This window comes from Lynx canadensis, chromosome D4 (genome assembly GCF_007474595.2).
Source record: "Lynx canadensis isolate LIC74 chromosome D4, mLynCan4.pri.v2, whole genome shotgun sequence".
Lineage (NCBI taxonomy): Eukaryota > Metazoa > Chordata > Mammalia > Carnivora > Felidae > Lynx > Lynx canadensis.
The window spans coordinates 10,978,262-10,991,624 of NC_044315.2; the positions used below are offsets into that span (position 1 = coordinate 10,978,262).

At 45.3% G+C, this 13,363-nt stretch overlaps 1 protein-coding gene across 1 annotated transcript in view; it reads left to right on the plus strand.

The window, feature by feature from the left end:
• Positions 1–13,363, plus strand: part of PGM5 (phosphoglucomutase 5) — a 179,831-nt gene that overhangs the window by 118,616 nt on the left and 47,852 nt on the right. The window contains exons 8-9 of the mRNA XM_030293823.1: positions 8,004–8,139; positions 12,125–12,308. Of these exons, the coding sequence (XP_030149683.1) occupies positions 8,004–8,139; positions 12,125–12,308 (320 nt within the window). The remainder of the gene's footprint in view (positions 1–8,003; positions 8,140–12,124; positions 12,309–13,363) is intronic.

Consider the following 13,363-nt stretch of genomic DNA (forward strand, 5'->3'; position numbering starts at 1 on the left):
TCTCTAGTAGTTGCTAGGTGGCTCCACTGAGAACAAAGTATAGTGACTATGGTGGTTATGCCCTGTGGTTGCAGACTTTAAACCCTCTGGAGAAATTTCTGGTTCAGCTTGTGACCTGTCAAAGAGTAGTTCCCGGGGAGTTGTGTTGTTTTCATGAGCACTGGTGACAAAGAAAGAGGGTGGGATGTATGAGTTAGCAGATCCCGCTGTGCCTTACCTTCCTATGCTTCTGTGCTCATGTGAGGGAATTGTGTCAGCTGACCAGCCACCATATTGTTAATGCTTTCGCCTCCTCTGGGATGGATGGCTTGACTGCCTCGGGGCACATGTTAATGAAATAGTGCTTGCTGATACCTATTATTTCTTGAGCACCTCCTAAGTGACAGATGCCATGCTTAGGGCCTCCTATACATTATTTCACTGAGATTTCTCAACAATGAAGTGGAGACCATACAGTAATTGAGGTTTAGGGAAGAAGATCAAGCCAAAAGCCAATGGCCAAGATAACACTGACAGAGTCAGCATTCAAACCCAAACTCACTGGCTCCCTAGGACCCCGCTGTCCCTGTTTAAGGAAATGCAGAGGGGTCATTTACTCCCATGTGGTTATTCTTTTAGATGGGGATGGCATGAATGTCAGGGGACTTGGGAGAACGGTGTCATGGGAACAGCACAGCACCACGAATTAACAGACCTGGCTTCAGTCTCGACTCCCCCTCTGTGGGGTGGAACTGCCTTACACAGATGGCTTAGCTTCTCTGGGCCTCAGTTTTTCAATGGGATGATCTGTAACATTTTTTTCCAATGTAGCACTCCGGTTGCTTCTAGCTAGCTAGGTAGCTACTTTTAGTGAGGAGTGAATCTGATGAATTAGATCAAGCTACATACTAGGGTCTCACTCGGTCATTCATTTATTCATTCAATGAATATTTGCTGCATACCTTCTATGAGCCAGGGCTCAGAGAGTGATGCGTAATTTCAGACACAGTCCCTTCCCCCAAGGAGCCTACTGGGTATTGCCATGATCAGGATATTAGTCAAATGCCCTGCAGTATATTTGTACCAAACACTGTCATTGTCGTCTCGTTGTCATCATCATCATTGCCATCATCAAATATATTGCTATATAACATTTGGTTGGGATCCGTGTTGGCCACAGCTCATTCTACATCTGCCAGTTACTGCCATCCCACCTTTCTGAGCTGACAGCTAGCTCTTGTATACTGCGGATATATATCCTGACCCGCTTATACACGGAATAGTTGTGCTGTTCTCCAATTGGTGGAAATTTTAGAGCATTTGCTTTTAAAAAGCATCCATTTTTAATCATGGAAAAGTGATGATTTTTCCATGAGCCTCGCTTTTTGGCAAGATGTAAAAAGCTGAATGTAAGTGGTTTGAAACATGGCGGGGGACAAACAACACCAGCCCCCCAAAACCAACCTGTCCCAGTTCTATGGCATGTTTTCAAATCTCCCATTCACCTGCAAAGGGTGTCTCCCCGTTTTGCCTCATAACACCCTCTTTAGAAAAGACAAACCCTTGTCTTTGGTGGATAAAAAGAGGATGGGAAGAATTTCACTGCAAATGAGTGAAAACTGCATCCATAAATGGAAAGGCTGAATTGATATGAGGAGAAAAGCAAAGGGGAATTGGCAACTTTGCCTGACTCTCTAGTGTGAGAAGGAAGAGGTGCGTGTTTGTGTCCCTTATCTTCAGAGGGTCTGCCTCTGCCTCAGCCGTGTGGGGCATTTCCCCTGCTGTGTTGCAGCCCCCAAGGACCACCGTTGTTCCTGGGCTTTCTGGTCGTAGTGAAACCCATCAGCGGGAGAGCCAAACTGCCCAGGTCTGAGTCTTGTTTTCACCCCTTAGTTACCGTGTGACCTCATACAAATGGCCTACCCGTCATCTCTTATTTGTAAAAAGAGCAACTCAGTCATGGAAATCAGCTCATCGATGTGTGAAGGAAGGTATAGATGGTGCTTGGTGCTCTGCTGTTCTCTTCTAAGAATGGAATGGAATCCGTTTTGTAATCCTCCTTCAAAAGCCAGTGCACATACCTCCTGTCGTCGTTTCTGGTTCCACGAACTGCGTGTGCCATGGCAGGTGCTGAACCTGCACCAATCCCCAAAACCACCAGGAACCTCTTTGAGCAAGTGGCCTTTCTTATTAGGTGACCAGCCATCCCGGTGCGCCTGGGACTCAGAGGTTTTTTGGGATGTGGGACATTTACTCTTGTAATCGGTAGAGTCCCGGGCAAATGGGGATGCGTTGGTGACCCCGAAGTTGGCAAAACCCTCATAAGTTTTTCAGACAAAAAGGGCAGAGAGGAGGCATAATACTGAAGCCGAGTCCAGCAAAAGCCACCCGCTTGAGCAAGGCCAGTGGCATCCCCTGAACTATAGACCGGTGGCCTCTTTCTTCATCACCATAGTTGAACAAAAAGAGGGAGAGGCTTAATTCACTACCCCTAAGCAATATGTCCCTCATATAGAACTATTCTGACCACTCTTCTTCTAGAGCAGAGGCTCTCAACCCTGGCTGCCCGTGAGAATCACCCGAGGAACTTGAAAAAAAAATCCTAATGCCTGGATCCCATTGCTAGAAATGCTAATTTTAATGGCCCGGAATGAGGCCTGAGCACTGCTATTTTCCAGAAGTTCTTTAGGTGATTCTGATGTGCAGCCGGGATGCAGAATCACTAACCCCTGTTCCAGCTTGGGGCCTGCAACAGGTGCAAACTGATTTATATTTTCCTAATTGACAAATTCAGACTTTCCCGATCTGAGTCTCAGCTGAAATGACTTGATCTGTTGGCAACACGTGTGATGTTTTATTGAGTTGATTTTCCCGGGCTGGGATTTCCATTTGAAAAAAATTCCTTTGAGATGATTGAGTACTCTCTTTGTTTTCCCCTTTCCTCTTGTGAGGCCACTATACTTACCCGTGTACTGCCTGGCTCAAAGTAATTACAGTTTTAAAGCTGAGAAAATGCAAAGTCGAATTTGGGTGGCGGGGGGATAGGGAGATTTCTGATGAGAAAAAAACAAACAAACATCTTTTTTTTGTACCAACTTTTGCTGGAGGCCTGGTGGGAAAGAGCCGAGCGCCCTCCTTCTGGTATCCAGGTGGGGATGGCTGCTTCTCTGGGCTTTGGGCTGGGCTGGGCTGGATGGATGAAGGCTAGGCGAGTGGTACCTAGGGCTTTGGGAATATGGCTAAAAGCTCCTGGTGAGGTCCTCAACCAGGTGGCCAGGATTCTAGAGGAAGCAGGTTTCAAAAATTGTACTGTTATTATTCAGTGCTAAAAAGAAATGAGCTGTCAAGCTATGAACATTCTTGGAGGAACCTTAAATGCGTATTTTTAAAATGTTTATTTATTTTTGAGAGAGAGAAAGAGAGAAAGCAAGTGGTGGTGGGGGGGGGGGAGGGCAGAGAGAGAGAGAGAGGGAGACGCAGAATCTGAAGCAGGCTCCAGGCTCTGAGCTGTGAGCACAGAGCCCGACGTGGGGCTTGAACTTACTAACCGTGAGATGATGACCTGAGCCAAAGTCGGACACTTAACTGACTGAGCCACGTGGGCACCCCCATTAAATGCATATTATTAAGTGCAAGAAGCCAGACTCCAGAGGCTCCATTCTGTGTGAGCCCAACTGTGTGATAACCTGGAAAATGCAAAACTATGAAGACGGCAGAGAGATTAGTAGTTTGCCATGTTTTTCAGAATCATTGAATGTTCGCCAGGAGCGAACCGTAGCATTAACTGTGGACTTCAGGTGATAGTAACGCATGAGTGTATGTTCAACAGTTATAACAAATGTCCCACCGGAATGGGATTGGTGATAGTGGGGAATGTTGTGTTTGTGTGGGAACTCCCTGTACTTTTCGTTCCCTTTTGCTGTGAGGTTGAAGGTAGGCTCAAAACTAAGCTTCTGCAGCTTCCCCCAAGGCCAAGGTGGACAGTTCAGCTTCACACCCCCTTGCCCGTCCCTACTTTCTGGTAGTTACTAAAACCTTACAGGACACTCCTGATTCGAGTCCTGTGAGACCCCCGTGGAAGATGGTCGTAGTCAGTCTCTGTGTTCTAAAAAGCTATTACTCGGGGCGCGTGGGTGGCTCAGTCGGTTAAGCATCCGACTTTGCCTCGGGTCGTGATCTCACAGTCTGTGAGTTCGAGCCCCATGTTGGGCTCTGTGCTGAGCGCTCAGAGCCTGGAGCCTGCTTCAGAGCCTCTGCCTCCTCTCTCTCTGTGCACCCCCCCCCCCACGCTTTGTCTCTCAAAAATAAATAAGCATTAAAAAATTAAAAAAGTAAATAAAACACTAGTACTCACTGGAAGAAATGGGATGATTGATAGGTTCAAAGCTCATCATCTCTTCATAAGGGATAGCGATCCCTTTAATATCCCAGGTAGCTCTTTCATAAATGGAAGTGGACGGCTTCAAATGTGCATTTCTACACACCACCAAAAACTGAAAAAGTTTATTTTTTTCTTATAATGAAAAAATACATGTTTATTGTGGAAATAGGACAGAAGAAGAAAACACCTGCGATTCTACCACTTGGAAGATAACCACTGTCAGTGGTTTGGTGGTCATACTCTCCTTTACCTGTGCACATACCAATAGACATATCTACAAACATTTTTCTACAAAAATATACGGAATATTCCTTCTTGGTAAACCGATTTTTTCCATTTATGAGAATTGGATGAGCATCCTTCTTTCTTCTTCACTTCATTGCACAATAAACTTTTGGATGGATTCTCCACAATTACCCTGGTGTTTAACAATTAGCATTTATTTTTTCCAATTTTCCTCTCTTAGCTGCTTTAGCAAATGTCCTTGTGACTGAAGGGTAAAAAAAAAAAAAAAAAAAGAATAGCTGGGTCCAAAGTTGGGTGATACTTTAAGACTCTTGATTATTATTGCCAAACTATTCTTAATCTTTATTTATTTTTGAGAGAGTGAGAGAGAGACAGAGTGAGAGCAGGGGAGGAGCAGAGAGAGAGGGAGACACAGAATCCGAAGCAGGCTCCAGGCTCCGAGCTGTCAGCACAGAGCCCGATGCGGGGCTCGAACCCACGGACCGTGAGATCATGACCTGAGCCGAAGTCGGACGCTTAACCGACTGGGCCCCCCGGGCGCCCCTATTGCCAAATTATTCTTTCCAACTGTACACATTTACACGGTTTCTTTGCTGTTATTCCCCCTCCCCTGGTCTTTGCTCATTTGACAGTCCCCAAACATTATCCCATTTTGTGGATTTTGACTCCAGCGAGACTGACCGTTTGTTCAGATGTTAACTGTCAGTATTTTTCTCTTAAAAATTGCTCATTCCTGCCCTTCCACACGGTTACCTGTTGGGATTTCTCTTTTTCTCATTGACTCATAAAATATTTTCAAATATGAAGTACACTAGTGTACTTATAAGTAAGCAGTGGGAACATTTCTCCCCTCTGTGTTTACCCTGTTTATGGTGGGGTTTCAGAAAACCGTTTGATACCTGTGTGTTATCTGTATTTCTTGTTTAATTTACCTGTCACTGATATGGCATTATAGTTCATTTGCTTTAAGGAATTATCAAAAGGAGGGTTGTATCCCCCAAACCCTCTCCAAAGCATCCCATGAGCATCTAGCGGAAACACGTATAATTGCAACGTCATCAGTGTCTCTCTCCCCACCTCAAAGAGCTACAAAGAGCACAGTTCGTTTTACTAGATCCTTGGCCCTGATGAATTTTGGCGAATGTTTAACTTGCAGGCAAGGCTATCCAAGCCAACTCACCATCTAGTATGAAGTTGGCTACAAATGGTTGAGGTAGGGTTTTTGTTTTTTTTTTTTTCTTTTCCAATCCTGCTAGAAGAACTTTATGTCTCTTCTCATAAACTATGACATCGTATCTTACTGAGTTAATAGTATCTAGTGGTTCCATCTCCAGGTAACGTAATCCAGCTGGAAATGCAAAGTATGCAGAGCCCATGTTTGAAAACAAAAGAGTATTTTTCTCCAGCCAGTAAATAAAAGTGATTTTTCAGCTATAAAAGGACAAAAGGTTTTGAAATGATCCCACTGGGCAGGGTTTCCTCGACTTGTTTTTTTTGGCACTGAGCCATGGAGCTAACCCAGCATCTTCCAGACTTCTTCCATTTTTGTAGCAGCATGAAGAGTTTGCTAGATAAGACCAGAGTACCCTCCTCCGCTCCCCGCTCGCCGCGGCGTGATGATTCACGCCTCGGCTCCTCTCACCCTAGAAGCAGCTGCAACCTAAAAGTGTCATCAGCAGATTATTGATCAGCATGTAGGAAGAACCGAACAATGATCGTTTTTCCCTTTAAATATCTTCACTGCCCTCTCAAGGTTGTATGTTTTTCTTCTCAAGGAAACGCATTTAACATTTACCACTGTAAACGTAACGAGACGAGTAAACGGCCCGTAGCTCCGTTGAGAAGTTGTCATGAGTGTCTAACTCAACGGACATATTATCTCATTCTCTTTCCAAGGTTTAAATAGCTCTGGCACATCGGGTCTTCCTTTTTGATTTTCTGTACATGTTTTCATGGCCCTGAAACCTGAGAGTGCCGTTGTCCATTCTCATCGCTCTACTGTAAGAAGAGATGGTCCTCCCCCTGGTCCCGGTCCCCTTTCTTACGATATTGCTGTTGATAGTGTCAGAGGATGAAATTATATGAATAGTTGAGAGCAATCTGCCTCCAGGTACGTATTAAGGAATCAGAGCTTCGAGCTGGCCAATAGACAAGTGCTTCCGTGGGCCTCTCGCACATTCCCCTGGTTCTTTTTGCGCAGAAAGTTACCTGTTTAGCTGGCGCTTCTCTTTCCTGTGAATGCCGCAGTACAGACTGCCTCTCTTTCTATAGCGTAGCCGGTAGGATCAAGCTTCCCAGTTTATTCCTGCATCAGGGACTTTGCGGTTGCTGTCCCTTGGCTTGAAACCCTTTGTCCCCACCTCTCAGCATGGCTGACTCCTTCTCAAGTGTCCGCCCAGATGTCATCACCTCCGCGGAGCTGACCAAGACCATCTGTGTTCATTTCCTAAGGCTGCCGTCGCAAAGTCTCACAGACGGGGTGGCTTAGCACAACAGAAATTTACTGTCTCACTGGAGGCTAGAAGTCCAAAATCAAGATGTTGGTAGGGTCATCCTTCCTTTGAAGGCCCTAGGGGAGAAGCCTTCCTTGCTTCTTTCTGATGGCTGCGTACGTTCCCTGGCTTAGGGTAGCGTAATTCCGATCTCTGCCTCTGTCTTTATGTGACCCGCTCCTTTGAATTTCTCCTGTCTGTGTCTTCTCTTCTTCTAGGAACACTTTTCATTGGATTTAAGTTCCACCTGGATAATCCAGGATCATCTCATCTCAAGATCCTTAATTATATCTGCAAGACCGTTTCCCCAAATAAGGTCACATTCACGGGTTCTGGGTGAACACATCGTTTGGGGACGCCACTGTTAGCCCTACTATAGATAAACTACTACTCTAGATCAAGCAATTCTTGCTGCTGTCGTAGATGTGACGCTATCACTCAGTTTATTTTTCTCATCGCCCTTGTCCTTATTTAATGCATCTGTTCTCTTGTCTATGTCTCTGTTGCCTGTCTCTACCTACATGAATTTAAGCTTTGCGAGTAAAGAGCTATCTTACTCACTGCTCTGTCCCTAACACCTAGACCAATGGTTGGTGTATTGTAAGGGCCACCAAATATCTACCGAGTGAGCGATCCCATTGGGCAAACATAATCTCAGCTTGACTCTTTGGTACTTTTAACAACGTCCAGGACTTTAGTTTATTTTCTGATGTTATTTTATGTTATTTGAATTTCTGTTGGCTGTTTTTGGAAACGCAAGGGTATCGTGGGACGTATATTTATCACGATGGATAAATATGCCCAACCGTTTCAACATTCCATTGCTAACTGGTCTTGATAGTTCATTGAGATTTTACTTTTTCCCCAGGAACAAATCCTCAGCAACATATTTCTTTCTCCCTTAGGCTCTGATCACCTCCGGGAAAAAGATGGCCTCTGGGCGGTCTTGGTCTGGCTTTCCATTCTGGCTGCCCGGAAGCAGAGTGTGGAGGAAATTGTCCGAGATCACTGGGCCAAATTCGGCCGCCACTATTATTGCAGGTGAGAAGGGTAAGGACTCTCGGGGGACTATTGTTAAGGAAAACTGGTGGGCTAGAACCATAAGAAGGAGGCATCTTTCAGGACAATCTGAGGAACGTGGGGGCTGGAGCCCCTGATAGGTGCTTGGGGGTCATGTCAAGGACACCCAAACTGGAAGGCACAAATTTCCCCTCCCTTAGTGACCTTCCTCTGTAATCTTTTCATCAGTGTCTATAAAGTGGGCAGCCATCCCAAGAGGGAATCTGAACTGCAGAGCCTTAAAAGTCCTTTGGTGCCCAAGAGAGTTGTATAATCCGATCAGGGACTTTCCTTGTTGGTTCTCCACCCATAATTATCAAGGCAGGGACGCAGAGATCAAAGCTGTGAAGGTTAAAATGCTTCTGTGATCCTCTCCTTCCCTCTGCCTTGCTTTCCCACTAATGGTCCCAACAACGTCTAAGGTGCCTGAGCTGGTTCCCTCTGAAGAGGCCACATGGTCCAGGAGCCCCAGATTTTGCTAAAAGTTTGTCCCTGTGGAAAGAGATACAGAAAACGGAAGTGCAACCCTGGGAGGGAGGAAGGGAGAAGGTCAATGGCTGAGCGCTCAGGGTTGGGAGCCTCTATCGCTTTCCTGTTTTTGAAGTAGGTGAGGGGTCACAGTCTTCTGGCCACAAGGTTGCCTGCTAGATATGTGTCCCTAGATGTGCTAGGTTTGTGTACCTAGTGCCAAGCTGTGGATTTGGGGAAGCAGTGGCAGAAATGGCTGTCAACTGTGGAGAACCTGGGAATGGGGCAAGGGAATCCTTGAGTATTCTCAGAGACGATGTACTGAAAACAGAAATTGTGGCTCATTTGCTTTGTTTGTGAATAGTTAACTACTTGGGATGTTTGGTTACGTTTCAAGAGCTTAAGGAACAGAAAGAAAGCTCTAGACTTGCCTTATAAGGTGATTGTTTCTTGTCTCAAGAAGTCATTTAGCTAGATAAATATCAGAGAATAAGAAAGCCTGTGATAGGATTCCTTACAGTCTAAAGGATCTTGGTGCTCTGGGAACAGTTGACAGTGTTATAACCGTCTTTGTTCGTGTCCGGTTAAGAAGGCAGAGGTTGTAATCGCCTGAAAACCGCCTCAAATTATTCCTTGTACTGTAAAACAAAGACTCTCAAGGCAGGTGGGAATTTGTTTTACTCACCAGTGTTTCTAACAAGTGCCAAAAAATCCTGATTGTTGTGGGCCTTTTTGGCATACCGAGGAACTAATTGGCACAGCAAGGCTTTCCATTGCATGAAGCCGTTCCAAAAAAGCCCAACCTGATAAACTATGTTATGATTGCCAGCCTCTGGCTTAGTGAGATCACTCTGAGTTGGGGATGTGTGCCTCATAATTCGTGCAATGATTATCTAGCTCTCTGCCAGGGTTTTGAAGACATGGTGTTATGATAAGTGTATTTATAATACGGTTCATTTTTGTGTGTGTGTGTGTGTGTGGCCAAGAGCTTACATGATAATTACTTTTTTCATAACAAATACCATATTAGAGAATATAATGCGATGGAGATTTAAATTCTTGTAGGACATTGAATTATGTTTCAGATTTCTGTCCAAAAAGATCACAGAGATAAAGGAAAAGGGAGGAGAGACTAGGTAGAATGAAAAGTAAACCCTTTTTTTTTTTTTCAGGGTCTAGCAAATGCAGGTTGTGAAACAGAATGACTTCTAGCTGTTTTGTTTTTTGTTTGTTTTGTTGTGTTTTTTGGTGGGGAGGAGAAAATAAAAACGATTTTGGCTTAACTATTTCTGAGCCTGAAGTCGTATGTGAGAACCCAGACGGATTTGCCTCATACGAGTGGACCCCAGAAGGAATTCTCCATTGAAAGATTTCCTCCCTTGAAGCTGTGTTCCTCTGGTGGTCAGAGGGGGTTGTCGGCCGTAGGGCAGGTATGGGGTGCTGGAGTCTGCTTGCCTATGAACGTTTGGGCAGGCGGGAAGGCTGGTCTGATGACCTCAGCCATAGACTTGAATGTGATCTGTCACGGTAGTGGATTTCCTCAACTTTGAAATCTCTTCCAGTGCCTCTCTTGTATCCTAATAAACCCTCTTATCCCATCCCCATGCCCCTCTCTGCTTGGCTCGGTCTTCATCTTCCCCCCCAAAAGACTATCTTCAAAGAGAATTTAGGCTCAGTACACATTCACTGCTGAGAATGTTCTGAGAGAGTTCCTGGTTGTTTTGTTTCTGAGGGCGGGGAGGACACAGCTGTATAGGAGGGAGAGAATAAAAGAAAGAGATATAGGGACAGAGGACTCATGGCTAGAAATGGCATCATTCCATGTTTTCCATTTTGGCTAATACCCTGCTGTTTACTTAAAGCCTTGAAAGATCTTGGGTGAAGGAAAAACAGTAATGATGATTCGTGTTCCTTCTTTCAGCTCACTGAGAACTCCCACCCTGTCCCTGTGTTACACAGAACCCAGTCGGAGATCCCACCATAGCCAGTTGTGCAAAGTTGCACCTCTGAGGGCTTCTTTCTTAAACAGATCCCCCTGGATGTGCCATTAGGTCTTGGTCAAGACTGTCCACCATTGGGCAAGACCCTTTGTGATAGTTACTAAGAATAAAATCAATTAATAGTTTTAAGCAAATGATGTCTGGCACTGGACCACCTACCTGATGTGCATTATAGTATTTAAACACCACAAAAATAAATGAGATAGGTGTTATTTTAGTCTTTTTTTTTTTTTTTTTTTCTAATCACTTTCCAGCCCCATTGTTACATTTGATGTTCTTGGCTAGGAGGATTTTTTTTTTTTTTTTGATGGAACAATTGTGCTATCTCTTCCAAGTTTCCAAGAGAGTTTTATGGTACACGGAGCTCCCTTCCTCCTTCTTTCTTCACCTCCCTGGATTCTTCTCCCTCCTTCCTTTCTCCCTTCCCTTCCTCGAATTTTTCATCCCACTACTTAGAAAACACTTACTACTGGGGCGCCTGGGTGGCTCAGTCGGTCGAGCGTCCAACTCTTGATTTCAGCTCAGGTCATGATCTCATGGTTGGTGGGTTCAAGCCCTGCATCTCAGGCTCTGTGCTGACAACGTGGAACCTTCTTGCATTCTCTCTGTCCCTCTCTCTCTGCCCCTTCCCTGCTCTCTCTCTTTCTCTCTTTCAAAAAATAAATAAATGAAAGAAAGAAAGAAAGAAAGAAAGAAAGAAAGAAAGAAAGAAAGAAAGAGAAAGAAAACACTTACTACTTACTAGAAGCAGTGGAGAACAAAACAGATAAGGTCTCTGCTCTCCTGGAGCTTGTGCTTCTCGTGGGCAAAGGCAGATAAGAAGTAAACAAACATTTCAAACACAGTAAATGCAGATTGGGATCGCTACCAAAAAAAAAAATATAAAGACCAACGAGAGAGAGGGAGACATGGAAGGCAGCATCTTAGACGGATGGTCGGAGAAGGTCACTTTCTGGAGGTGACGCTAACTTTGAAAAGTGATGGACGAGAATGTGCTAGGTGTTCAAGGGGAAGAATATACCAGGTTGAAGGAACAAAGAACAAGAGCAAAGCCCCAAAGGCAGGAAAGGACAAAGTGTCTCAGAGGCCTGGAGGGGAGGCCCATGTGGCTGTAGCATAGTGAACGAGTGTGAGAGGGGGGACAGATTCCAGGGGTGGGTGAGTCGGATCCCCCAGTGCCTTGTGGTCTGTGGTTAGAGTCTTGGTCTCCATGTGATAGGCACTGGGGAAGGATTGAAAAGAAAGGACGTGACTTGACTTTGTTTTTGCAAGATCACTCTGGCTACTGTATAGGGCCTGGATTATGTGAGCCAGGTAGCAGGTAGGGGGTGGAATCAGGCTTGGATTGTAAAAGCCAGGTAGAAGGGCGTGGGGACAGGTCTGGGGTGCTTTTCTGTGCGGCTCTTCCATGAAAACAAAACCAATGATGAGATGTCCACCGAGTTTCTGGTCCTCCGATTAGGGTTGTGTTCACCCTGTGTCCTGCCTTCCCTCACCAGGTTTGACTATGAGGGGCTAGAGCCCAAGGCGACATATTACATCATGAGGGACCTGGAGGCCCTGGTCACAGACAAGTCCTTCATCGGCCAGCAGTTTGCCGTGGGGAACCACGTCTACAGCGTGGCAAAGACAGACTGCTTTGAATACGTGGACCCCGTGGATGGCACCGTGACCAAGAAACAGGTACTTGCCAGCAAATTACCAGAACAGGCAAAGCCAGGAGCCAAAGTGTCCTCTAGCTGGAGAGGTCTTTAGGAATCATCTACTCTGAGTGCTTTTTGATACACACGAGAGCCCTGCAACCTTGGTGAAGGTTACCTACCTGGTCAGTGGCAGAGGGCACAGTAGCACATAGGGCCTTGACTGTCTGTCCAGGGCTCGTTCTACTCGTAACTGACAGACCAATACCACACATAGATACAGACCCAATATTTCCTTCGGAAATGCTTGCAGCCCGCCGGCTGTCCGTCTGGTGGCCATCGGAGATTCAGAAACGTTTCCAAGAGCAAAATACCCCTTTTCCTCGGGGCTCCCAAGTGCGGGGATGTTTCACCTTTTATTACCGTATGTCATTAAGAGCAGTAGGAGCTTAGCCCCATGGGTTCCTAGGGGAAGAAAGAGTTGGAAAATATGCCCCACAGAGTCCAAAAGGAAGATTTGTGGTGGAGAATGACTACAAAAGATAAACTGACAAAATCAACAGCTTCTATTCCGGTCTCATCTTTGTGGATTGTGTAAGAGAAGGTGACCGCTATTACAATCATTTTTTCCTCCTCGGCTTTGTTTATTTCTCGGCCAGGGCAGAAACTGACCACTCCGGGTGCACATTTTAACACGGACAGCTCAGATAAGACACCGAGCGATGTTAAGAAAAGTTCCGCTCTAAAATCCCAAATTCTTATCTTCTTCATTCTTCCTCATTGTTATTCTTCAGTGAGCACAGACAACAAAATAAACCAGCAGCTATAGGGTTTGGGGGACTGGATATACTGGCGGTTACTGATATTTTTATTTTGACTAATAGTTCGCACATCGTCCTTGTCCTAAGGTCCCCGACTTGCAGATGTTCCGATACCTGATGCTCCCCTGTTACTTTCTTGGAATTCTCCCCCTGGTCTGCTGAGTCTCATGGTGATCTTTCGTCTCCATTAAAATGTGATCAGTTTTCTATTCTAGAAGGCCTTCTGAGGCTGGACAACTTGTTTGCAGTTTTACTTTGGAAAGGTGTAGGGTAGTGG